The following is a 27829-nucleotide window of genomic DNA, read 5'->3' as shown; positions in this document are numbered from 1 at the left end:
AAAAAATAAAAGTAACAAAAAATTTTTAAAAAGAAAAAAACCTAAGTAATTTAACTGAATTTGACAAAAATCATTCCTTTTTTCTTAATGAAAAGGAGGAAAAAAGAACCGGCATGCAACAGTTCCATCATCATGAAGGAAGCAAATAAATAGGAAAGCCTGTCATCAGTCTTTTTGTCGATATTTAACCTTTGTATTTAAACCGATTATCATTTTCCTCGGGAGTATTCTTATTTATACTCTCCCATATTTCCATTACCAAACTATAAATAATTTAACGCAACTTATTTATTCACTAGGAGTTTTCACAAAAGTCATCATCAGTGATGACCGTTGATGTTCCCTGGAATATTCTACCTCTTTTGATAATCATTACTAATCAGTTTGCATTATCCCAACAGTTACTTACCATTGAATTCTAAATGGCTATGACCATTGGTCTGGAATTTAGGTGGCAATATGCCTCGCAAAAACTTTTTAATACTCTCCGAACTCTTTCAATGGAAGTCTAGTTAGTGTTCTTCCTCAGTTTTTCTAATCTCTTCGACTCTTAATGACTTTTTGTGATATCAATTGAGGCTGTTTTTTTTTTGTTGTTTTTTTTTTGTAATGGTATCTCTTTTATTGTAAATTGAACTCATTAGTAAGAAAAAAATAAAATGTTAAGGTACACCCTGGCTTGAACAGGGGGATCATTTGATCTGTAGTCAAATGTTCTACCACTGAACTATAGCTCCAGATTATAATAAATCTGCTTTTTTAAGAAGAAATGATTTGCTCAAATTTTATTATCTCCCTTGGCTGGTCTAACATAAAATATTCCCCTGTAAAAATCTTTCTTTTTTATCTATAAGAAAGACTCCTTTAGGATCAAATTTTTTTCGATTTTTCATACTTATCTGATGAATTTCTGTACAAAACATATCTAAGAACACTACCAGACATATAAATTAGCTTTGTGTGATATTTGCAAAAGACAGGCTCGGCTGTTTCGGAACCTATGAGGAAATAACTCTTACACACACGCACACACAGTGACTTTTATATAGGAGTATAGATGTAGATTCTTACTTGCATCAGTGCAGCCGGATGTAAGTTCCATATGATATTTCGGGAATATTACCTTTATCACGTGTGTCTTTGACTTTAATTCAAACGTACATATAGAGACCAGTGAAAGCCAAAGATTTTGATTTTTTTTAAATTTATTTAATTTTTTATTTTTTTTAATTTATTTTTTATTTATTTATTAAAAAAAATTTTTTTTTTATTTATTTATTTTTTATTTATTTATTTTTTATTTATTTATTTTTTATTTATTTATTTTTTATTTATTTATTTTTTAGAGGGGAGGGAAAGGTATAGAAATTCTTGCAGCTTCATTTTTTCTGGGTTCATGTGGTGGTCATCCTCATCCATTCATTTAAAGAGTATTTTTCTTAAAAGAAAAGACCACCTGAGTAGTAATAATGATTATTTCAAATCCCCGCCTTCTTCCCTATTTATCTGCTCCCTCTCATAATCCTCAAGAGGAGATTAAAAGAAAAATTAGGTTAAGCCGAAGTGTCATCATTTTTCTTTATCCCGCTTTTTTGTTTGTTTGTTTTTTTCTTTTTTACAACTCCTCAAAGGCTGAAAACCTTTTTTTTAAACAAATATTTTTTGTGTAAAAATGAAAAATATGCATAAATATTATATTTTGATTCCTGTAGATTTCCTATTTCTTGTTATACCGGGAAGAACAGATGTACATAAATCTAAGACAATGGCAGAATCGTTAGAAAATGACCTCTAGACTATTGTGGAATGGGGTCGCAAATGGATGGTGACATTTAATGCTAGTAAAACTAAGCTGCTCTCCTTTAACAATTACAAGATGCCTCTCCAACCCCCTATACCCATGACAAATAGCACCCTACCTGAGAATTCTACCTTCAAACTCCTCTGCCTAACGTTTGCAGACAATATGAACTGGAACAAATACATAGAGGACATTGCAAAGGCTGCTGCAAAGAAGGTGGGTTCCCTCTATCGAGCTAGAAGACTACTCACACCTGAGAGTATCCTGTATCTTTACAAGGCCACCATTCACCCATGCATAGAGTATTGTTGCCACATCTGGGCTGGTGCTTCTACCCCTAGTTTCTCCCTCTTAGATAGGGTCCAAAAAAGATTTGTCAATCTAATCTGTCCCACTTTATCAATTAAGCTCCAGCCCCTGTCCCATCGCCGCAATGTTGCATCACTGTGCCTGTTTTACAAATATTTTAATGGAACATGTTCTTATGAATTCGTTTCACTTGTACTCCTCGACATACGTATCCCCGACAAACCCGCTTAGCAATGTTGATGTCCCTAAACGCCAGAAAGCTTTCTATTCTAATAGTTTCTTCCCTCGATCAGCCAGACTTTGGAATTTCCTTTCTGCTGCCTGCTCCCCTGGCTGTACTGATATGCAGAAGTTTAAATGTAACATAAACAAATATCTTGTTAATCTTTCCTAGACATGGCCCCAAATAGTAGCCCCTTATGTCCAAGTGGTGATATGTTTTGTAAGGGGTGAACATGAGTAAAAAAAAAAAAAATTCTCTATTAATTATTATCCAATATATATAGTAATGATTTAAAGTTATAAAAAATATGACTTGGGTACCATCTGCTAGAATCGAAACCAGAATGTTTATCACTCCAGCCTTAATCGTTATTTATTTCTTCAGATCATCTGAGCTACCGACAGATGGATATGAAAGCTTAAAAATTAAGCCACTTTGAACTATGAATGTTTATATTTGCACATGTGCAAAAGTAACAGCAAAAGTAATATTTTATTCGACTTACCCTACTAAAGTCAACTGCTTTGTTTTCGATTTTGACCCCTTAACGGCAATTTTTGCTATCTAAAAATCAAGTCAAGTGTGCAGCAGTTCCAAATACCCTATATATAAAATTTCAACTCTATAGACCAAATATTCTGAGAATAGTTTGGTAGACACTTTGCATACATATCAACAAGTTCACCATATATATATATATATATATATATATATATATATATATATATATATATATATATAGCTACAAAATTATTGGTATATGAAAATTTACTGAATTTCACGAACTCAGTATAATTACATATAAGTCTATATATATATATATATATATATATGTTATATTTTTTGCAAAAAAGGATTCCAGTAGAGTGCTCTATTATAAGAAAAATTCCGAAAATAAGAGCGTATTATTTATGTTTTTTATTTACAGAAAGTTTTGATGAGACAAATCATCGGTACCGTCGGTTTCAAACCATTTTAGATACCCATATCAAGCTCTCTTCAGCCGATACTCATCTGTTTTAAAACTGGAATAGGAATCTTATAGATATATTACGAGATCTCGTTTACCTGAAACAACCTAAAATTCAAATAAAAATAAAGTTTTAAAAATTGTCCGTTTGATGTTTTGGACGCTACGGAAAACATGTGCTAGAATGCTTCCATCTTAAATTCTACGCGATTATGCAGTATATAAAACTATGCATAAATAGAATTCAGCTTAATAGTTAAATGAAATCATTAATAGGAAACCATAAAAAATGAATAAGTAATGAATGCTTGTTTTTCGAAGGCATATGCAAGTCAGTTAACCTTCATGTAGTCGCTCGCATGACTGAGTATATTAAGAAGTTTGTTTTAATGATTTTAAATAGAAAAAGTAACCAAGCTTCTATTTCTAGATCATCTACGTTCTGATGCCAATCTGGAATGAATGACTCTCGTCTTGGAAGCTTCATGTTTTGACAAGCTTCTGGGCTTGACCTTTATTCCTGACCTGAAATGGAACCCGTATATCAAATCCATTGCCATGGTTACTGGAAAAATGGTGGGATCCTTCTCCCGCTCCAGTAGATATCTCACTCCTGATGCAATTCTCTACCTATATAAAAGCCAGGTACGGCCAACGATGGAGTACTGTTGCTACATCTGGAAGCACAGAAGAGACGTTGCGAGCCTGTCTCTGCTTTATCGTTATTTTCATGGCAAGTGCTCATCTGAGCTTCAATCTATGGTCCCCCCCCCCTCGCCAAACTTTCACAAAAAACACTCGTCTGGCCAAAACCGCTATCAATAATTTCCCGCACTCCTTGTCTGTGCCTAGACCTAAATGTAGATTCCACGAACAAAGCTTCTTTGTTAGAACTGCCCACCTGTGGAACTCTTCCGTTTGCATGCTTTCCAGCTGACTACAATTTGATTGCCTTCAAGTCCAACATAAACAAGTTCTTGATAAACCGTCACCCTAAGTAATCCAATTTACAAAATTCCCACTACTTATGTTTACCATGCTATAATCACATTGACTAATGTATACCCATTCACCTTTATCCTCGAGTGGCCTCCAGGCCTTGATAAGTGTGGAATCCTGTGTAAAACAAAACAAAAACTTCATACGTATATAGATTAGGCTTGACATTTTTATTTGATCAAGGATTACTAATGACACCGTTCTTTTTTTTTTTTTTTGTGGGGGGGGGGGGATGTTCACCACATTTTTGATGGCCTTGTACTTAATTTTCTTTTTAATGTATTTTTTTTATATTTTTATGCAAATAATTCAAAGTGTAGTACCTGTTCTAGTCTTAAGTTCCTAACAACAACAACAAAAAGTAAATTAAACCCAATACTTCGTCGTTCGCAAGATTACGGAATCAGAAAGTGTATACTTTTATTACAACTCTGATTTTGAGGATTCTCAAAACTTCTGACTGACTCCTTATTTTAAAGTTTTCCATTCCAATATGTAAACTGTTAATTCTTTTAGTGATTAAAAAATCTGTCCCAGACTCCGATTCCTCCAAAAACCTTCAGCTCCGACTCTGAAATCCTAGTAGTAAGTCTATAACACAAATAAAGATGCCTCCCGTTAAAAAAAATCTGGAAATATTAAATTGAGCTGCCTTGACAGAGTACAAAATAGACTTCGTGGCTTAGTGGGGGATGCCCTTTTCTCTACCCAGCAACCTCTCTCCCACAGAAGAGGGCCCTGTCGGTGGGGCATTAGAATACACCGACTGCCTCCCTGCAGAGGGTAAAAGTCCCTCAATGGGGGTCCTGGATATGACCTTAAACTATATCCAGTGGTGAGGCCCTAGCTTGCGGGCTTTGGGGAGTGTGGAGCCACCCTTTAATTACCATTGCTCCCAGGTCCACTCTGACCCGGATTGGTAGTACCTGTTAGGGTTCCAACTATGGGTTAAATAGAAACCGACTTGAAAACAACAAATATATTCTATTAAAAAAATTTTTCTTCAAAATCTTTGGATTCGGCATTAAATAACCTGAAAAGGGTTGATATGCCGTAAAACAAAAACAACCAACCCACAGAAGAGACGTTGCGAGCCTATCCTTGTTTTATCGTTATTTCCATGGCAGGTGCTCGTCTGAACTCCAATCTCTGGTCCCCCTCGCCAATCTTTCACAAAAAACACCCGTCTAGCTGAATCCAATATGAAAAATTTCCCCCACTCTATATCTGTGCCTATCAAAACGCGGATTCCATGAACAAAGCTTCTCTCTTAGAACTGCACGCCTGTGGAACTCTGTTCCGTCTGCCTGCTTCCCTCCGGACTACAACTTGGATGTCTTCAAGTCCAATGTTAACAAATTCCTAATGAACCGCCCCCTTAATTAAACACTTCATCAAATCTCCACACTAATGTAATGTACTTGCAATAACCCTTATCCCTGAGTGGCTTCCGGGCCTTGATAAGTGGTGATCACTGTGTAAAAAAAAAAATTTTTTTTAAAATTGAGCTCTTTAGTGATACAGACACGTTCATTTTTTTTAAATATTGTTTAAATATTAATGTTATCACTTATCAAGGTAAAAAGTCACTCAAGAATAAGGCTTAATCAATATCTGAATAGAAATGAAGATAGAAAAATATTTTTCTATTTATTTATTTGTGGACTGTTATCCTCATCTTTATAGTTGTTTCACCACGTTTCGGCCAACTATTCCTCTAACCTTCTTGGTTAACCATGATGGGATAAGAATGCAGAGTCTTTTATCTGTATCCTCGTATAACTATATAATTACTGCCTTCAATAGTTGTGGTCTTACGACATTTTGCCCAACTAATCCTCTGGCCTGCCTTGGGTTAACGATATCTTAAGATAATGCTCACCTTGATATTTCTGAATTTTTGAGATAAGGATTGGGTATTCGTGTTATTTGGATTCATAGGACTACTATCTTGAGTATGATTTTCACGTTTTGGTCGATATAACCTCCGATCTTCTTCAGGTGTATCTTGTCGAACTCAGGAATTTGGACAGAATTTCAAGCGGAACCCTTTATTTACTTCACGGGAGTAGCATGCTCTTGTTCCGTTAGGACCCATGGCACAGTGGTTAGAGTACTGGGAAAAATCAATTGTAAAAAGTGATATTCTCTTAAAAGTTTGAAGGTTCAATCCTCACTGTGGGCGACCAAAAAATACAATTGTGAATTACTTAGGACCTCTTTCCAGTCGTGACTGACGGAACAAGAGCACGCTACCCCCATGAAGCATATAAAGGGTTCCGCTTGAAATTCCGTCCAAATTCCAGAGTTCGACGAGATACACCTGAAGGAGGTCGGAGGTTACATCGACCGAAAAGTTCTGAAAATCACACTCAAGATGAGAACCATATAATACGAATGCTGACCTTGAACCATTGAGATTCAACACCTCTATCCACTGCTTTGGGGCCTGTGGCACAGTGGATAGTTGTTGAATCTCTACAGTTCCAGGTAAGCATTAGTGATTTCAATCCTAGCCAAAGCTGGCCAGAGGATTAGTTGGGCAAAACGTGAGATGAAAACAAGTATGGAAGGCAAGAATTGCTGAGAATATAGTTAAGACCCTGCATTCCTATCCCGTCGTGGTTAACCATCTGAAGAAGGCCAGAGGAATAGTTAGCCGAAATGTGGTGAAATAACAACTATAAAGATGAGGATAACAGTCCGCAAATAAATAAATATACAAATCTCTCATCTCAAAGGATTTCAATAAAAAAATTTTTATTTTCGGTCACATATTTTAGGTCATTCTTGTTAGCGAAGTATACGCAAGAAAAAAACCAAATAATCAATAAAATCCTCCGCTTAAAAGTATTCGATTAAAGAATTTATGGATTTGAAATTTTGGTATTTAGTGAAGATAACCAATAATCGATAATCAGTTTCAAGTGGAGTCGCAGAACTCTACCCTGCATGCCACCTCCTTCCACTTCCCACCCAACTCTCACCCCCCCCCACCCATGCTCTAATTTTTTTTTTTTGTTTGTTACTAAAAATGTTTCTGAACTTTTTAGATGAAGATTGATTCTTTATATTGGATTCTTCCGACTACTGTCCTCATTCTGAGTGTTATTTTTATAACGTTTCGGTTAATATAATCTCCGACCTTCTTCAGGTATATCTTGTCAAACTCTGAAATCTGCAGAGAATTTCAAATGGAATCCTTTCAATCCATGGGGGATAGCATGTTCGTGTTCCATCAGCCATGACTGGGTAGAAATCTGAAGTAATTTGCAATTTGAGTGTTGCCCGCGCTTTCGAACAGAAGCTTTTTGCACTATTTTTATGTCCCCTTCCAAATATAAAAATCGTGACTTCCTAAACATATGCACAAAATGAAAGATTTTCAAATTGTCTTTGTTCCGTGAGATTTGAAACGAGTTGTAAGGGCCTTTTCTTAACATTAAAGCTCTACCTAGGTCTATGAAACCATGACACATCTCTGAAATCTGAAATGTACTTTGTATTTTAGCTTTCACATTCTTATGATTGAGATTGTTTTGCAGTATACCCCAACACATTTGTATGATTGTATTTTATTTGCATACTATCCAATCAAGATTCCAGATTTCACGAATTGACCCACCAAAGAACAAGTAGAATGAGGAGTCATCAATAGAGAAAATAAGGATTTATGGACTTTCCTATAAAGATTTTTTGAATATTATATAGTATACAAAGATAACCCGTCCTGTTCTTATATTATAATTGAGCAATCTGGTTTATTTTTTCTAATTTTTTCTACTCACACTAAGTAATCAGTAATATATATATGTGTATTAGTGATGGGACGATTCCAATATTTTTACCGATTCCGATTCTTTATAAAATCTCTAAATATTTAATTATTAGTTATTTTCCCCAATTTCTGTAAAAAAAAAAAAAAAAAAAAAAAGTTAAATATGCAGAAATTTTCCTAAACGTAAAATTACACTTTTGGAGGATGATCTATCGATTTTAGCTTTACTTGTATTTTAAAATCAATAATTTATTTATTATTTTATCATTATTACTAGCAATGGAAGATTTTTTTTTTTATTTAAACAAAAAAAAAAGACAATCGGGAAGTAGGCACCAATTTTTTCGATTCCGATACTTCCAAATTTTTCGATTTTTTTTTTTTTTTTTTTTTTCTCTCCGATTCCGATTAATCGTCGCAACACTAATATATATATATATATATATATATATATATATATATATATATATATAATGAGAGAGAGGGGGAATTAGACCTGAAGTCTAAAGAGCAGAGTTTATTATAATGTATTAATACATTTAAAAGAACAGTGCCCATAGTTCTGTAGATTTATAATAAGCTCAATAGGTTTATGTATCATAGAGCTATATTAATATTGAGTAAAAAGATTAATAATTATAAATTATTAATCAGTTTCAAAAGGATTAGCTCAGCGTTTTTAAATTAACAGAAACTCTTAATAATTATATATATATATATATATATATATATAGTAGAGGGAATTAGACATAGAGCGTTTATTTTAATGTATTAATAAATGTATTAATACTTTTAAAAGAACAGTGCCCATAGTTCTGTAGATTTATAATAAGCTCAATAGGTATATGTATTCTAGAGCTATATTAGTATTGAGTAAAAATATCAATAATTGTAAATTATTAATCAGTTTCAAAAGGAAAAACAAACAAAATCAGCTTGAATGTACGATTGTTTCGGAAAATGATATTCATTTTGTTCAAATTGACGATAATTATTGACAATAATTGACAGGTTTTATTTTGGAACATAATCTCATCAGTAAAAAATAGGGGAGGGGGCCTAAGACACCAAAATAAAACTAGCATTTTTGTAGTAAGGCGAATATTCCTTATTGAGCTCCATTAGAAAAAATTTGTTTTAAGTTCAATTAGTATATCTTTGGGCATGCTGCTGTATCTTGTCTCCGAATGGTTGATTTCCCTATTTTTTACTGATGAGATTATGTTCGAAGTCAAAACCTTTGTCAATTATTGTTAATAATTATTGTCCATTTTAATAAAATGAACATCGTTTCCGAAACGATTAGTTGATTTTGGTTGTTTTTCCATTTGAAACTGATTCATAATTTACAATTATTAATCTTTTTATTCACTCCCCCCCTCTCTCTCTCTCTCTATATATATATATATATATATATATATATATATATATATATATATCTCATTTACTATAATAATTATTAAATACCCACAGACACTAGAGTTTCATCCTTTCGGGAATCATCAGTGCAGGGAGTCACAATTAATACCGGTCAGTAGATTCGAACCCGGCAACAGAAGCCATCTCTGGCTCCATTAACAAGGACTTAATCAAGTTGGCCACTGTTAACCACGAGAAATACTGTTGAAATTTAAACATTTATTTTTAAATGTTTTTAACGTCTGTTAGAGTGATCTAATCATATGATGAAGTGCGCATACAAGCTAAATTGACAGACTTTATTTCAACTGAAAGTGATCAACGATAAAAAACGAGTTTCTTAAAGGGTTCTCTCATATATATATATGTGTGTGTGTGTGTAATCTCTAGGCTTGAGATATTCAAAAGTAGGAACTAATGAACTCAACGTGGTTGTTAGATAGTGCTCAATAACAAGAGTAAAATATTTCTTTATTTATTCGAAGGTAAACAGTTGCATTTGGTCACTACAAACAGCCATTTGATGCTTTTTTTTTTTTTTTTTTTTTTTTTTTTCCTATAACGTCGAATAGTTCAGGGTCATTTGATGAAGTCTCATTGGCTGAAACTGTTTGTAGTGACTAAATGTAACTGGTTACTATCGATTATATATATATATATATGATTTAAAATTTAACCGTTGAAAAGACCAGGCAAGTGGAAAAATTTGTTTTAATAAACATATCTATTTATTAAAATTAAATTCAATTTATTTATATATTTATTTATTTACTTATATTTTTGAAATTTTCGAATAGTAAAACATTCTTTGTTAGGAAATAGTTTTTTTTTGTGTCATGCTGAAGGTACACACAAAAAGATTATAACTGCAAAAAATATTACATGTTTCGCATAATTCTTATATGTAAGATTCTAATATATTCCTTGTGCGAATAAGTTTTTATATAACTTTGAAAAATAATTTTTTTTTTAATTTAAAAGCAGGAACACAGAAAAATAATTAAATTAAAAAAATCGTCAAAATTATACAAACGTTCACGATAGGAATGTACGGATGCACAGCTGGGGAAAAAATGAAAACCAGCACCCCTACCTCCCTCCAGCTACATGACGTAATTTTCAGACAGCCTTTGACTTTCTGACATTTTGGGCTTCCGTAGGATCCACACTTAATCACAACAAATGAAAAATTGTTTGTGCGAAGCCAGAATCTCTCGCTTGGGGTGGGGTGGTGGATGTAATTAAGCTATTTTTTTTGTACAAACAAGGTATTTTTTTTATTATTATTTAATTCAATATCTTACGACTTTACTAATTATCTTTGAAATATACCCATAAAACTAATATTTATCTTTCAAGGGATTTTATTTTTTTCGATGAATTTATTTAACTTCAAAATTTAACTAAATTTGTCAGCTTCCGAATGTCGCCGTGAACTTTTTTCGCGTGTACAAATTTTTATTTATTTATTTTTTTTTTTTCCTTTTGGAAATTAACTTTAGGCTTTACCTTTTAAATACAATCAAAAAGTAGTCGGAAACTTAAAGAGAAATATGGGTACTTGTACAGTTTAACCAAGACATTAAAAAATGAAAATATCGAAAAAAAGTTTAAATTGTCCGTATCCGTTATGGAATGAAGTTCTCCGAAAAAAAAAAATTTCAGTTAATTTCATGAAGTAGTTTTTTTTTTGATTTTTTTTATTTACAGCGAAAAAAAAATTTGTGATACCGAGCAAAAGGTTCGATTTTTATGAAAAAAAGCTAGTATTAAAGATGGGGAGGGAGTGTCAGCGCTTTAACTGGAGTTATCTCCCCGTGATGGTTCTAAAATTCAAACAAAAATTTACAAAAAATCCAAGATGTCTGCCTTCAACGCGCTCTCATAAAAACGTTTTTCCGCTGTAAAAAAAAAAACAACAACAAAAAAAAACTACTTGATCAAATTAAGTAAAAAATTTTGTTCGGAGATCTTCAGTTCAAAACGGATACGTACAATATAACCTTTTTTTTTTCTCGATATTTTTATTTTTTAATGTCATGATTAAACTGTACAAGTACCAAATTATGCTAAACCGGATTTCAAAATTGTCTCCCTACTTTTTTTTCCGTCATTATTGCTCGTACCCAGTATTGAATACAAGTTCAAATTGATTAAGACATGGAAGCAAAATTACGTTTCGGGAGATCGGGTCTACTGTGAATCTGCGGAAAGTGGTAAGATAAGCCCCTTTTTAATTGTTGTACAACTCTATCTGAAAGTTTGGTACTCTACGGAGAACGTGGACCCTGCGTAAACGATGTTTTTATTTAATGATTGCTCCCTGAAAGCGCATGCGCAGAAGGTTTTCTTTAGCTTATTTAATCACGAAAACTTTTTTGAAGGTACTATTTGAGGCCAAAAAAGGGGGTAGGCAAGAGTATTATTTGAATATGTATGAAAAATAATTAAACAAAAAAAAAAAAATTTAGTGAAGAAAATAATAAAGAAATTTAAAATAACAAGCACGAAATAAAAGTATGAATTAAATTTACCCAAAGAAATAGAAAAAAAAATCATAAAAATAAACTAAATACACGCGCGATTAATAAAAAAAAATGAATAAATAAAAAATTTTTTTTTAAAAATCAAAAAAAAAATCTGAAATATATACGAAGAAAGTGAAAACGCTTTCAGGGAGCAATCATTAAATAAAAACAATAAAAACACCCTTTACGCAGGGTCTACGTTCCCCGTTAATGTTTGTGCAAGAATACTGTCTTGATTCGGCTTGGTTGTGTTTCGATTCTAAGAGTTTTTTTTTTTTTTTTTTTTTTTTTTCCTAGATATAAAATTTTAATTTAGGCTAATCTGATGTGGATCTGCTCTGGTTTCAACCACCCGGAAGTTCAAAAAATTAAAAAAAAAAAAAAAAAAAAAAGAAATATTTTTAAATAAAGATAAACGCGCTTCTACACTATTATTATTTTTTAACTTCTTGGCCTTCGGGACAAGATCAAAGTGTAGTATCTGTTCTACAGATGCTGCACTAGCAGTGTCAGAAATTTCGTGAAAATAGTGAATAATTCCACCCCATCTTTCCAAGCTTATAACTCCTCGAAAAATGTAATTCAAGCCCTAATTTTTTTTTTTTCAATTAAAGGAGTAAGGACCAAGGTTTTATTTAAAAAAAAAAAAAAACAAAACAATGTGTTTTTTTTTTTTAAAAAAGGTTTTAAACTTCGGACTTTACAGGTAAATTTCTAAAAAACTGATTTTTTTTTTGTTTTAAATTTGAATATATTATTTATTGACCTTTTCTCTTCAATTTGTGATATATAAAACTATTAAACATAAATTAATTATTTACTTTTTAATAGACATTTCAAAATGAGAGGCGTAAATTATTCGACCCCCTATCTTTCTAAGCTTATAACTCCTCGAAAAATGTAATTCAAGCCCTAATTTTTTTTTCAATTAAAGGAGCAAGGACCAAGGTTTCATTAAAAAAAAAAAAAAAAGACAAAAAGAAAAAATGTGTTCTTATAAAATAAGGTTTTAAACTTCGGACTTTACAGGTAAATTTCTAAAAAACTGTTTTTTTTTTTTTGTTTTAAATTTGAATATATTATTTATTGACCTTTTCTCTTCAATTTGTGATATATAAAACTATTAAACATAAATTAATTATTTACTTTTTAAGAGAAAGTTGAAAATGGGGGGGGGCGTGAAAATGGGGGGGGGCGTGAAAATGGGGGGGGGCGTGAAAATGGGGGGGGCGTGAATTTAAAAAAAACGTTTGTCTAAAATATTATATTCGGTTTATTGGAAAGAACATAAATTTTCACATTGACCCTGAAAATATCGTAAAAATAGAATCAATAGAAAAATTTTGATAGATTTTTAAAATTTAAAAATATTGAGTTTAAAAATTGAAAAATATTGAGTTCGGAAAATTCATTACTGTTTTAAAAAAAAATAAAAATATTTTTATTACTTTTAAAACAACTGTAATAGTTTATTTTGGAAGTATAATCCATAAAGAAAATAAATAACCCACTTTTAACAGAGAAATTACGAGATTTTTATATTGTATTCGCAGTTTCGTGTTAGGGGTGTCAAAAATTCCTACAAAAATTCTGATACTGCTAATGCTGCACTTCTATTTCTTGTTCTCTTTCGGTGGAGGAGAAATCCTTCACGACTGAGACAATTTTTATTTTTGTACCTTTTCTCCACGTTAAAAAACGACCCTGGTGTCTAACTCTGTCCCGTGGGGAGGCATAGGACGCAATTTCGGAAATCGTTATACTGAATTTCCCAAGAAAACAATGTTATCTACGTATTCCTCGTATTTTTAAGATGATTATATCCAAAAATTACGAAAATCGATAAGGTAGAAAATTATTAAAGAAAAAAAAAATAGAACTTGATGAAAACGATCGTAAGACACATAGTTCAAAAAGGAGGTAATTTTCAGTTTTGATTTAAACAAGTTGGCGACAATTTTTCACCTGCTAATATGATTAAAGTTGTTTTGTTTAATAATTCAGTAATATTGAGATAATTTCGACAGCATAATTTGGAAGTTACCATTGTAACTTATTACTAATACTTACAAATTAACAACAAAAAAGTCAGTTGAAACCATTGTTTTTTTTTTTATCTAAAAACTCCATTTATCGACTACAAAATTTCATCCCAATTCTGTAGAAGCGCCAAAATAAATAAACCGTTCTGATCGTGTATTATTTTTTTTTCTTGTGGAAGATGCATTGATTTATTTATTCTGAGGAGTCTACGTCCAACGCCCGAGAATGAAGATGTAGCCGAAATATGTATGCACATATGTAGCCGAAATATGTATGCACATATGTAGTCATGTTTTTTTTATAAATGCAATCTTATATTGGTGTGACAAGAAAACATTTTGAAATCGGAACAGACCCGAAGCAAGATCTTGGAAAAAAATATAAATAAAAAGGGACCCTCCAATGTTTCTTACATAAGGATATTTAATTATCTGCCACTGCAAGAACTGTGATACCAGGGTCGAAAAGTGTGATTGAGAAGTCAGCGCCCCTGAGGAGGGGCATTCTAAATCTAAGCTGTATCATACATGATGATGATGCTTGTTTTGGGTTGGATGCTGAAGCAAGCACTTGTTTTTCAAATAGCTTGCATAATTGTTACGGAAATATAATTATTTGAAGATCGAATAAGAAAATCGCCAGTTTATTTGCTAATTTATTGATAACTAATAACGCAAATAACAAAAACAAAAAAAAAACGAAACACATTTTTAATGAATCAAGGTAGAATTTTGAAGCAGGTACTTGGTTTTTTTTTTCCTTCGTGTGTGTCTGTGTCTTATAAGTAGGGCTGTGACAACAGAATATTCTTTTCGTTCTTTTGGCCCTCAAGTATATATCCGACACAGTAAGACAAGACACAGTCAATCAACCGAGAACCACATCAGTTTATATAAAAAACATAAGATATTAACGGATATATACTCAAGAGTCAAGACAATGAAAAGAATATGCTGTTGTCACAGCCCTACTTATAAGGATACGAGAGAGAGAGAGGGAGGGGTACAATCAAGATCCAATTTATTATTAATACAAATAAAAATCATTTCTTAAAATAAATAACAATAAAACTGATTGTTTTTAGGATAGAATTTTAAAGCAAGTACTTGTTTTTTTTTGTTGTTTTTTTTTGTTTGTTTTTGTGCTTTCGTAATACTGCTGACGAGATCTCAAAATCGAAATAGAACCGAATCAATACAGAAGATCCAAATTATTTTTTATTATAAATTAAAAAAAAATAAACTTTCATTTAATTTTAAAAAAAAAATGGCAAGAATTTTTAAACAAGTACTTTTTTTTTATGTGTGCGTGTTTTTTCCGTAGTACGAATATATTTATTCGAAATTCGAGATCTAATTGTAAAGTCTCCAGTTTTTTCTGTATTTAATAATACAAAAAAAGTTGTTTTGTTTTTAAGATAAATAAATAAACCACAGATAAAAAAATTTAAGTTTAAATTAATTCTCAAACAAAATAATAATAATAAAAAAAAGCACGTGTTTTTCTTTGTAAGGTATTTATCGATGATACGAATTGATATCTAAAAGTTTGGATATCATTCTGATATCTTTTCCCCGATATCGTCGTTGTGGGAGACAGGCAAAGAAATCACAGATGAATTTTTACGAAGAAAAAGGTAAAAAAGAAGTTAACATTTTAGTAAAAATTCTGTTCTTTTTTTATTATTTTTTACTAAAACCAAATCGTCGAAACCTTTTAAAAGCATTTTTTTTTTACGTATTTTTAGTAAAAATTCGTTTGTTTATTTGGCAAACATTTTTTTTCTTATTATTATTGGCCATGTGATTTCTATATTTTTAGCCTTTTTTAAAAATTTTATCTGACAATTTCCATGTTTGCTTTATTAAATATTTGATGGATTTTATTTTTAAAGATTCAGATGTTTAAAACAACAAAAATTTTTATTTACAACGAAAACACCTACATACGTTTTCGTTAGTTTTTAGCTTGTCTGACTCAATTATATTATTTATTGTTTGAGATATATATATATATATATATATATATATATATATATATATATATATATATATATATATATATTCTTTTTTACAGTTTGAATCCGTTAAAAAGAAATATATATCTGGACTCATTTCAATCTCCAATTAGAATTTATTTATTTTAGAGTTAGGATTAGAAATAATTCTCCAGACATCCGGAAAAGCAAATCGTGCAACACACACAAAAGCGATTGGGAAGGAGTGAACCTTGTTTATTTCGATTAAAGTCAAAGATATTTTTTGGGATCGGGTCTATTCGAAAGAGTAAAAACATTGTATATAGTATAATATATATATGTGTATGATGTGTGGCAATTTTCATGTAATCTTTATTAAATATTCAAGGGCACTTATATAGTTTTAGCTTCTCCCAGCAAATTGTTTTTCATTTTAATAGCTGTCTGTGTGCGCAAAGAGTTTAGAGTCCCCCCCCCACATGTTAAGAACGGCTTTCTAAATTTACTAGGTTAAAATGCACAATTGACATTTGGAGTGTTTTGTCATTATTAAAAAAAAAAATAATCTAAATACACTATTTCATTAGCTTCGGCTTTTATTTTTATTGCAAACTCAATTTTTTTTTTTTTTTTTTTTTTTTTTTCACAATTTGCATTTTTATTCAAATTTTTGTTTTTAGAATCACTCTCGTCTCCATTTGTTTTTATTTATTTATTTATTTATTTATTTATTGTGTTTGATAGAACCCTATAATGCCACACAAATGATTCTATAAAAATAAACTTATTTCCATTCAATTCCATAATAGGCCAGACAAAAATGCCTGACCTGGAAGTAGGTGATCATTAATAACACTTGCTGGTCAGGAAGTGGGTGATCATTCTACCTTAAAATTATATATAAAAAAAAACTAGACCCTCATTCTAAAATGAAAATGTTTCTTTTTTCTTTTTTCGAGTGGTTCTTGGCCTTGAAAAGTGATGACCAAATAGTGGGGGTGGGGTCTTAATATCTAGTCTACTTTAAAGAGTCTGTCTATTTTGTAGATGATGTCAATTGCAATATAGAGACTATTGAACTATGTCTGGCTCCACGTATATTTCGAATAATAAACCAGTTTATACTGTTTTCACGTGTACGATTTAGCTTGTTTGACCATCTTGAACTTTTCAGCTTTAAGATGACTGCTATTGAAAAATTATCTTGAACAAATATAAGCTTGGTTCAATTAATATATGTAAATTTGTTTGGTCATTAAATTATTGATTGTACTCGGTTGTCAGAAAAGTTAAGACTTTTTTTTCGATGCCAGCCATATTAAAGCTGAAAAGTTCAATATAACCTTTTTAATTACTAAAACGTTAAGTAAAAAAGAATAATTTACGTTTAGTATTTCGCACAAATGTTGGATAAACTTGATTCTTTGTCTGAAATTGTACTTATTGCTTTGTATGTGTGAGGAAGAATTCGTAACCAGAGGAATTCTGTACTTGCTGCATTAGTCCCGGAAATGACCGCAACAGTTTACGATTTGAAAGTTGCTTAAAGACGTAAAAAAAGGCAAAGGATATAGAGTATGGGAAAGGTTGCGTCAGAATCTTCTTTAATTTTGCTTTAAAAAAAAAATTTTTTTTAATCGTAGAAACCGCTTCAGCCAATTCCGGGACTGACTCTGTAAATACAGAAATCCACTGCATAATTTTATTAAAAAAATCTTAAATACAAATGTATTGTCTATTTTTTTTTTTAATTTATTTTATTTATTTATTTTTTTGTTTGCGATTATAAAAAAAGTGGGTGTTTATTAAGGTAGTCGACGGATCGATTTTTTTTTATGTCTCAAGCAAAAACAATATTACGTAACTTAATTGCCTTGTCAAAAATAGTAATATATCCAAAAATTATTTTCATCTAGTAGAAAGTTATAGTTGATAGTAATTTTTATGGGAATCTTCATTTTTCTTACACGTTATAAAATAGACAGTAAGAGTCTACACACGGGGGACATAACTCGGAACGAATAGTTTAGATCATTTGTTCATTGCTACTATATTTGTTGTCTATAGCGAAAGACTTTTTTTCTTTTTTTTTTTGTTACTAAAAACACAATAACAGTTGGTCTATTCGATGAATTTTTGGATATATTACTATTTTCGACATCACAATTATTGTATTTGCTTAAAACGTTTTTTTTTTGTTTTGTTTTTTCCTTAATCGATCTGTCGACTTTATCTTAATAAGCACGAAAAAAAAAAAACCTCACAAAAGTATGATATATATGTTTATTGCGATTATAAGAAAAAAGTGGGTAAATTTTTACCTGGTTTCTACCTTAACCTTCATCTGTACAAGTTTTCGGGAATGCTGAAAACGAATATCGCATTGAAATTTTCCTCGAATAAGTAGTTTTCCGGATATCAAGCAATACAATTTTTTATATTATTGCTGGTGACGTACGAAGATGGTAACTGTGGCGAATTCATTTCATGTTCAAACCGGTTTTTTTCCTATTTCATTTAAATTCATTAATTTTCAATTTTCTAAATTGTAAAAATGTACACAGACACGTTCACGTTCACTTTTATAGCTATATATATTTTTATTTATTTTTATTTTTTTACAGTATTCCATGTTGTTCACATTGAAAACAAAAAAATTAAATAAAACTTATACAATCACTCGTCTCCAGGTGATTTCAAAACAGGGAAAATATTTTATTTAAATTTTTTGTTTTCAATGTGAACAACATGGAACACTGTAAAAAAATAAAAATAAATAAAAATATATATAGCTATAAAAGTGAACGTGTCTGTGTACATTTTCCTTCGACATAACTCTGTTAATTTTCAGTCTACAGACTCGAAATTTGATATACAGGGTACTGAAATTTGGGTAAATCGATGTGATCGGTTTTCGGCCAGAAATTTCGCTGTTAAAGGGTTAAAGTTCAATTTGACCTTTGAGAACTCTACCAAACTCCTCCAACAATTTTGGGTCTACACACTTGAAATTTTAGATATAGATTCCTTGATCTAACTTAATAACTTGATTTGAGCCCAAAACAATAAATTTTAAGGGGTCATAATAGGGTTCAAATTAAAAAAAATTAACGCTTTTTTTTTTTTTTTTTTTTGCTCAGCATACACCTCCAAACACCCGGGCAACGCCGGGAACCTATGCTAGTGTGTGTGTGTGTATGTATATATATATATATATATATATATATATATATATATATATATTTTGCGCTAGGGGTTCACTTTCCTTTTAAAATAGAATGATCACCCAATTCCGGACCAGCCTACATATTAGAGTATCAGTAATTCTTCTCTGCAACCTTTCTCACAGACGTGATGTTGATAGTCTCAGTTTTTTTTTTTTTTTTTTTTTTAATAAATAAATAAATAAATGAATACTATTATGGGTATATTTATATGACTTGCCCCAACGTAGTATAAACACCCCCAACCTCCCCATGTTAAGAACGGCTTTTGGAATAAACAGTCCCAAACTCGAAAGTCGTTCTTTACATGGGGTGTTTGGGGGGTGTTTATTCCGAAAGCCGTTCTTAACATGGGGTGGTTGAGTTAATACTACGCTGGGGCAGGTTGTAAAAAATATACCCTATTATGACCTGTGTTCTTCAAAATTGCCTGATCTATTCTCTGATTTCTTTCTTCTAGTTGTCTCCATCAATTCGCTGTTTTCATATCGCATTGTAATGCAGCTTCCAATTTTCAAGAATTGCAAGCTTGATTGCTTTTGACCTACCTGTATCCTTTGTCTTTTCAAGACTAAGGTCAGCCGTTTTTGTTGGTTCCTTATGTCAAGTGACTTCACGCCTTGTCTGGAGCGATTTACACTCACTCATATATTATGGTTTGTGTTTATATTTGCATATTTTATGCTGAAAGTATAAAATGTTTTTCTAAATAACGTTATTATTTAGCAACTTATTAATATGCTACGTTAACTATTCTGTACCTCCCACCGATTTTATAATTGTCAGCATTTAGCATCACCACCTCCTCCAAAACTAACGAAACCGTTTTGACCGCCACTCGTGTTATGCATTTATAAAGCTAAACCGATATTAGTGCGTTTACCAACACCCGGACTTAGGGTTAGTGTCTTTTTCTCAGTGGAGAAAATATATCTGGATGGCGAAGCTATTGAAGTTGTCGAAGCTTTTTTACCTTGGTGATACCGTTGGAGCACGGGGTGGAGCAGGTGCTTCAAAACCTAATAGGTGATTTTCTTTTCTCTTTCAAAGAGACGTTTCGAGCCTGTGTCTACTCTATCGTTATTTTCATAGCAAGTGCTCGACTGAACTCCAATCTGTGTTACCCCCTTGCCAAACTTTTACAAAAAAAGAAAACACTCGATTAACTACACCCACTATATACTCTGTGCCTAAATCTAAATGTAGATTCCATGAACAAAGCTTCTTTCCCAGAACTGCCCACCTGTGGAACACTGTTCCACTGGCCTGCTTCCCAGTTGAATACAACATGGTAGCTTTCAAATCCAACGTAAACGCGTTCTTGTTGAGCCGTCCCCATAAATTATCAAATTCTACCCAATTTACACCATTAACGATTACTACACTACCACCTTACATTCATTAACCCTTATCCTCGAGTGACCTGCAGGCCTGGATAAGTGGTGACTCGTAAGTAAAAAAAAAAAAAAAAGTGCTAGTTTGATTGCAAGAATTAGAGATGGGCAGTAAAGGTTCCCTGAACTTTTGCTATTACTAAACCAGCAGTGTTACCATTGTGTCAACCTAGGAAGATTTATTAGGCGTGTGTACTCACTTTGATGATGTATGGACGTGAAATCTGTCCAATGAGGGTTGAGGACATGCGTGGCATGGAAAGAAATATGAGAATAATACACGATGGATCTGTAATATAAGTCTTAAAAATAGATTTAGTTCTGATGATTTTTGGGGCATAATTAAATTTGGACAATGCGTGAAGATGAACAGATTTCGGTGTTATGGCCATGTTGAAAGAATATTTTTTTTTTTTTTACTTGAGTCACCACTTATCAAGGCCTGAAGGCCACTCGAGGATAAGGGTAGTGTAAATTGGGTAGAATTTGATAATTTATGGGGACAATTCAACAAGAACTTGTTTACATTGGATTTGAAGGCTACCATGTTGTATTCAACTGGGAAGCAGGACAACGGAACAGTGTTCCACAGGCGGGCTGTTCTGGGGAACGAAGCTTTGTTCATGGCATCTGTGTTTAGATTTAGGCACATGTAACAAATAAATGACAAGATGGATTTCAAAATGTTGCTCATCTTGCAATGTATTCCTTTTAAGTATGTTGAATGTCAAGTGCTGCCAAGAATTGTACATGCCAACTTTTTTAAAGGAATACATTGTCTGATGAAAGTTGTTGGTTTAGTAGTAGTGTTGGAACGATTAATCGGAATTGGAAAAAAATTGTGCCTATTTTCCGATGCGAAAAACGATTCTTTTAATTATCTTTTTTATTTATTTGATTTCCTTTAAAACTAAAATTTCCATTGCTGGTAATAATGCAGGGCTCTACATTGCGAGTAAAACAGTCGCATTTGCGAGTGATTTTTCAAAGTGGCGACTAGAAATAATGAAACGCTTATCTTTTGGCGATTGTATTTCTTTCACTGACAATTTTCCAAAGTTCACTATTGAGTAAAAAAATATCTTTTCAACTTTTTTTTTTTTTTTCTATAAAAGGAACAAAGTTAAATTATTTAAACAATAAAAGTTTAATAGAACAATATACTCTTTTTTTTTTTTTTTTTTTTTTTAAACAAAGGTTGTTAAAAACATCTGAGGAAATTCAAATATTGATACCTTCAAGTATCAACATAAAATTTGTTGTATATTTAAAATTACACTTATTAAAAAAAAAATTAAAAAAACATACAAAACTCTTTATGGTGCACATACTCGTCACAGAATGATGTCATATTCTAAAAATCATGTGGGTATGGCTAGCTAGTAACGTTTCTATTTGGCTAGTAAACGAAAATATTTAGTTGTCAAAGGTCAACTAAAGATAAATGTGTCCATAGAGCCCTGTAATGATAAACTAATAAATATTTATTGCTTTGCAACTACCAATAAAACTAAAATCCATATACCCCCCCTCCACAAGCGTGTGTGTATTTTTTTTTTTTTTTTAATTTGAGATAATATATGCATATTTAATGTTTTTACGGTAATCAGAACAAGATAACCTTTTTATAGTTAAATATTTAGAAATTTATAAAGAATCGGAATCAGAAAAATATTGGAATCGTCCTGTCACTAATTAGACGTAGACCAGTTGACGTAGCAAGTTTAGTTCCTAGGAGAAGGCTATGGAAAACAGTGGCGAAGTGATAAAAATGGGCTTGAAAAATGAAATGGATCTGGCCAGAGATAAGTTAATATGGGAATCAACTTCTTAAAGCTGTCCAGCACATGCCAGCATGTAAAACGTTAAATCGAATATGCTGATTGTCTCTCTGGTTACTGAGCGAAGGAGGTGGTGCTTGCACATATTTTATTTGAAGCAGAGAAATAAAAAGTGTAAAAGAAATTGCGGGGAGATTCGAAGTTAAGAAATTATATATTTATTATTAGTAATCATCTATACATCTATAAAAGTGTGTGTGTGTGAAGACACTTCTCAACCTATATACTCGACGAATTTTTGATCTACAAACTTGAAATTTTGATATATAAGGTATTCAGACATGTGGAAAACTTTAATCTGTTTTCATCTAGGGAAAAAGGGCTGCTAAGAGGGTCAAAATTGAAAAATTGGTACTCGAGAGTGGTCGGATTTTTATCTGTTTGCTAACTATTTTATGACCTGCATGCACGAATTGTTCACATTGTTAAAAATAAGCAGGTTTGAAAACACTTTTTAAAGATAGTGTCAAGTTGGCCTAATGTTATCGTACTTAAATCACTGTCTTTAGGTTTCGGTTTCGATATTGGCTCGATTTTTTTTTCAAAACTTCCAAGAAGTGGACTGTTTAGAAAACATAGTACTCGCATGACTCAGTTTCTTTTTATTTCGTTTGTTATTAAGGAATTTAACGTTACGTTTAATACCGGGCGACGCCGGGTACTACTATTACTACTGCTGTTTTTTCTTTTTTTTCTTTTCCTTTCCTTTTTTTCTTTTCTTTTCCTTTTTTTCCTTTTTTTCTTTTTCTTTTTTTCTTTTTCTTTTTTACTTATAATAATAATAATTTATTTAGATAGCATTTATTTCATGTAAGCAATCATTCTTAAAAATTCATATTTATACTTTCAAATTTTCTTTATATCTTCAAATAGACTAAACTTTTTAGTCCGTTAAAATGGGTAAAAGTTATATCCCATTGACTTGGATCGAAAATTGATTATACGAATATGCATACATTTTTGCTCATTTTTGCATTAAATATTAATCCCTATCGAACGGATACTATAATACTTAGTTCGCTGCACCAACTACAGCTAGATCAACCCTGTGATTTCCAATAAAAATTGGAACAAAGAGAAGCCATACAATATATGTATATTTAAACAAATATTGACCAAGCGGGCCACGAATGGTCTGGTATAGATATAAATGTACAAAAATATCGAAGCAATTTTCTATTACGTTTGTTTCTTTCTAGAATTGCTGAATAATGAAAACCAATCTTGTTGTCGACATTAGCAGTTACTCGCTTTTTTTTTTTTTTTTAATTTTTTAATCGAATCGCGTCGTAATACATTTCGAAGATTCGAAAAGCTTACCTTTGCGTTTTTTTTTTGTTTTTTTTTTAACTAGGAACAAAGTGTAGTATCGGATAGAAAAAAACATTTTGAGAATATTTAAGTAGGATGACCTACACCCATCCCCTAAATAAAATGCTTGGTTGTGTCTTGAGATGATTCTAGCCAAGAGTCGGTAAATTTTGTTACTCTTGGTTAGAATCATCTCCAGTCACAAAAAAAAAAAAAATATATTGGTCAGGGGATGGGGGTAGATCATCCTATTTAAATATTCTCCAAATAGTCGAAAGTCAATTTTTTTTTTTTACTTTAGACCAAAGATAACCACACTTTTGATGGCCTTGTGCCTAATTTATTGCTGCGCGTTTGTGTGTGTGTGTGTATATATATATATATATATATATATATATATATATATATATATATATATATATATATATATATATACGTCAGAATAAAATTATCTAACAATCAACTGGTATGGAAACCTGTGATTATAGGTCTTACAAAATAAGTATTATCCCATCTAAATAAAAATTGCTCGATATACAAGATAGAGCAAATAAATCAAATTTTAGTCATTCAATAAATTTAAAAATTTATGACGTGAAATGGTTAAATTTCAAATCAAGATTTTTATTAACATATGTAAGACAAAGAATACATTTGAAATATAATATTTAATAATTTTGAAATATTATATTTGATAAATATAATATTTAAAATGTATTTTTTGTCTTACATAGAATAATAAAACTCTTTTGATTTGAAATTTAACCATTTCACATCATAAATTTTTAACTTTATTGAATGATTAAAATTATATATATATGTGCCTAAATCTAAACACAGATTCCATGAACAAAGTTTCTTTCCAAGAACTGCCCACTTTTGGAACACTGTTCCGTTGGCCTGCTTTCCGGTTGAATAAAACATAGTAGCCTTCAAATTCAATGTAAACAAATTCCTGTTGAGATGCCCCCATAAATAATCAAGTTCTACCCAATTTACACCATTAGCGATTACTACACTACCACCTTGCATTCATTAACCCTTATCCTCGAGGGGCGTTCGGGCCCTGATGAGTCGTGACTACCAAGAAATAAATATATATATATATATATATATATATATATATATATATATATATATATATATAATCTGAATCGTCCAGAAGTCGTTTTACAATGAAGACGAAACGTTGATGAATTTGGTTTGTTCCTTTTTCATCTCTCTCTCTCTCTCTCTCTCTCTCTCTCTCTCTCTCTCTCTCTCTCTCTCTCTAATTATATATATTTGTATGAAGTATTTGTTGATACTGTCATTCATATTTTCTGTCTCGATCCAGTGAAGGAGAAATCCTTCTAGATTGAGGCATTGTTAATTTTTTAGTCAATCTAAGGTGTTTGAAAAGCTGTATTTCTCTGTACTGAAAACCAACCATCTGTCTAAGTCTGCCCTCGTGGGGAGTCTAATAAATAGAATCCGAGACCCTCCTCCTCCTCCACATTGTACTTTATAAAAAAGTTTTGTTTTTTTTTGTTTTGTTTTTTTACTTGATGTTTTTCATCTTTGTATGGTTGGAGAGGGTGACGATGTAACGGATTTTTATTTTATTTTATCAAACAAGCCTTTACAACTTATAAAGGCCTAAAATCACTCGAGGATAAGGCTTAACAAGATGAATAGATATAACAGTTGAATGCTACGAGAAGTTTCGAAACAACAATCCAGATAATATCAATTCTTTCTCCTTTGTCGGTCAGAGACGTCACTAATGAATCCATTTTAAATAGGGGGAGGGGCTGTCTAGACGCCACCTCCGCCATATTCATTCCAATGTTGGTATTATTGTAGATTAACATTTTTCAGCACCCCCACCCCCCCGGAGATTTTATTTTATTTTTTTTCCTTGTGTGAAGGACACCTAAAATTTGGCGGAAATACCCCCCCCCCCCACAAAAAAATTTAGAAAATAGGGTCTACATAAATATTCAATGTAAAATGAGGCCCTATTTCCGTGTGATTTTAGCGTTTAAACTTTTTTTTTTTTTTAATGGAGGGGGGGGGGTGCAAATTCTATGCATTTTAAGGGGGACCGGTTACTTTTTTCTTTAAGGCCATTATATATGTGGTTTTACGACAGACCATGTTATTTTTTGCTGGCAAAACAGGCCCCTATTTTGAGGGAAACAGATTTGTTGTTTCTTAGTATTGAGTCTCTAATTACTTGCCTCCCACGAAGCGAAGTTAGACACAAGGTCAGATTTTAATGTGGAGAAAATCCGACTTAAATGAATAAATAAAGGAGCCTTATGGATAAGAAAAAAAAAAAGTTGAAGTTGCTTTTAGTCTAGGAGGATCTCTCTTTCATTGGTTAAGAACAGATACTACACTTATCTTAGTCCAAATGTTGAGTGCAGTTTAACGGGAGTAATCTGGGTAGATTCTAACTTTGCGACTTTGCTGTGATCGGACTTGTTGGTATTTCCTAGTAGTAGGGCTAGGGCTGGAGGTGATCTGTGATAAACCGCTCTCCCCTGTCCAAACCTCCAACCTCCGGAAAGAGAAAGTGATGCAAGTTTCTGGATAGTAAGCAATGTCATTCTTTGTTATAAGTAGTGGTGGTGGTGGTGGTGGTGGTGGTCATCGTTGTATGCGCAGATTTTTGGCGCGCTTGCGCGTACAACGATAGCCACCACTTATCGCATACTGAATTATATTGCTTAATATCCGGAAAAAACTACTTATTTGCGGAAAATTTAAATGCGATAATCGTTTTCAGCTTATCTGAAAACCTTTAAAAGTCGTCATTTTAAAGGAAAATCTTAAGGTGAAAACCAAGTAAAAAAAAATTTTTTTTTAAGGGGAAACTAGTATGTTCGTTATGATACGATAATTCCAAGTATTACCTCCTCCTCCTTGAAGGTGAGGGCAATATAGTATATATTCATTCGTCATGATATAATTCCCTAAAGCATTACTGACTGCCCCCTTTAAGGAGTGAGCTCCCAGACAATACCTCCTCATTTGAAGGGGAGATTAGTGTATGTTCGCTCGTCACGTTAAAAACGGGCATTTTGTACTACAGACAACAAAACTAAAAAGTGTCTTAAAAAAATAAATATATAACGGATAAATGTTACAAAAGGCAAAATAAGTTACTCTTCAATTTATATGAATAAATTTTATCTTAATGTTTTAACTTATTTTAAAGTGTTTATTTAGCTTGAAAAACAAGTAGTGCCGTGACACGGCACTGCCGTGTGTTACGTTAGAACAAGAAAACAATGTCACGGTAACATTTATTGGGTGGCTTTCTGCCAATATTTTGTTTAAAGATGTGACCGTCTCGTGTTCGCCATTTTCTTTTCTTATTCAAACGTAACACTCGACCCTACTTGTTTTTCAAACTAAATAAACGCTTTGAAATAAGTTGTTATACCTACATATTTTTTTTTTTTTTTTTAGTTCTAACTTATCTTGCCTTTTAATAACATTTATAGCCTTTTAATAACATTATTTTGTGGTTGAACATTTTTTCGTTCTGTTTATTGTAAAATATGCCATATACTGTACTTTCACCTAACTATTTAATAAACTTTACAAGCTAAATTTACAAATAAAAACGGCAACCGGAAGTGAAGTGGAAACACAAATCGTAAAGATAACCAAACATGCTTTCTCCTGTCGCACGTTTTTTCGTATCGTTTTTAATTATTTTCTCTGTCCGTTTACCCGGACAACACCGGGTAACCACTGAATCATAACGTTTGGTGTGTAAATAGCGCACACACGCAACCACGATCATCCATTTTTTTTCTCTTCCAGACAAGCGAAGACAGATAAGAGGAAATTAAAATATTTGTTTAATTTAATTAACAATAACATTGTTTGCTGCTATATTGCTTCTCCACACAACTAATGTTTTATTATTATTAACTTAATATATGTATGAACAACGATAGGAGGAGGGGGGTTAGTATATACATCTTATTCGAGATCTGTCTAGTGCCCTACTAA

At 31.8% G+C, this 27829-nt stretch overlaps 1 protein-coding gene across 23 annotated transcripts in view; it reads left to right on the top strand.

The window, feature by feature from the left end:
- LOC145268857 (retinoic acid receptor RXR-like) overlaps nt 1-27829 on the top strand; it is a 647258-nt gene that overhangs the window by 354080 nt on the left and 265349 nt on the right. For 4 of the 23 annotated variants that reach the window (XM_080124562.1, XM_080124566.1, XM_080124554.1 and 1 more), the window contains exon 1: nt 15582-15706. The exons of 17 other annotated variants lie outside the window; for them this stretch is intronic. In XM_080124562.1, the coding sequence (XP_079980688.1) occupies nt 15685-15706 (22 nt within the window). In that variant the 5' untranslated portion in view covers nt 15582-15684. Of the gene's footprint in view, nt 1-15580; nt 15707-27829 lie in introns of those variants that run through there. 2 more of the 23 variants (XM_080124571.1, XM_080124555.1) reach the window with 1 other exon arrangement.

This window comes from Euprymna scolopes, chromosome 44, assembly GCF_053919585.1.
Source record: "Euprymna scolopes isolate OS-2025 chromosome 44, ASM5391958v1, whole genome shotgun sequence".
Taxonomy (NCBI): Eukaryota; Metazoa; Mollusca; class Cephalopoda; order Sepiida; family Sepiolidae; genus Euprymna; species Euprymna scolopes.
The sequence above is the reverse complement of the archived record's forward strand: the minus strand, read 5'-3'. Positions and strand labels throughout refer to the sequence as shown.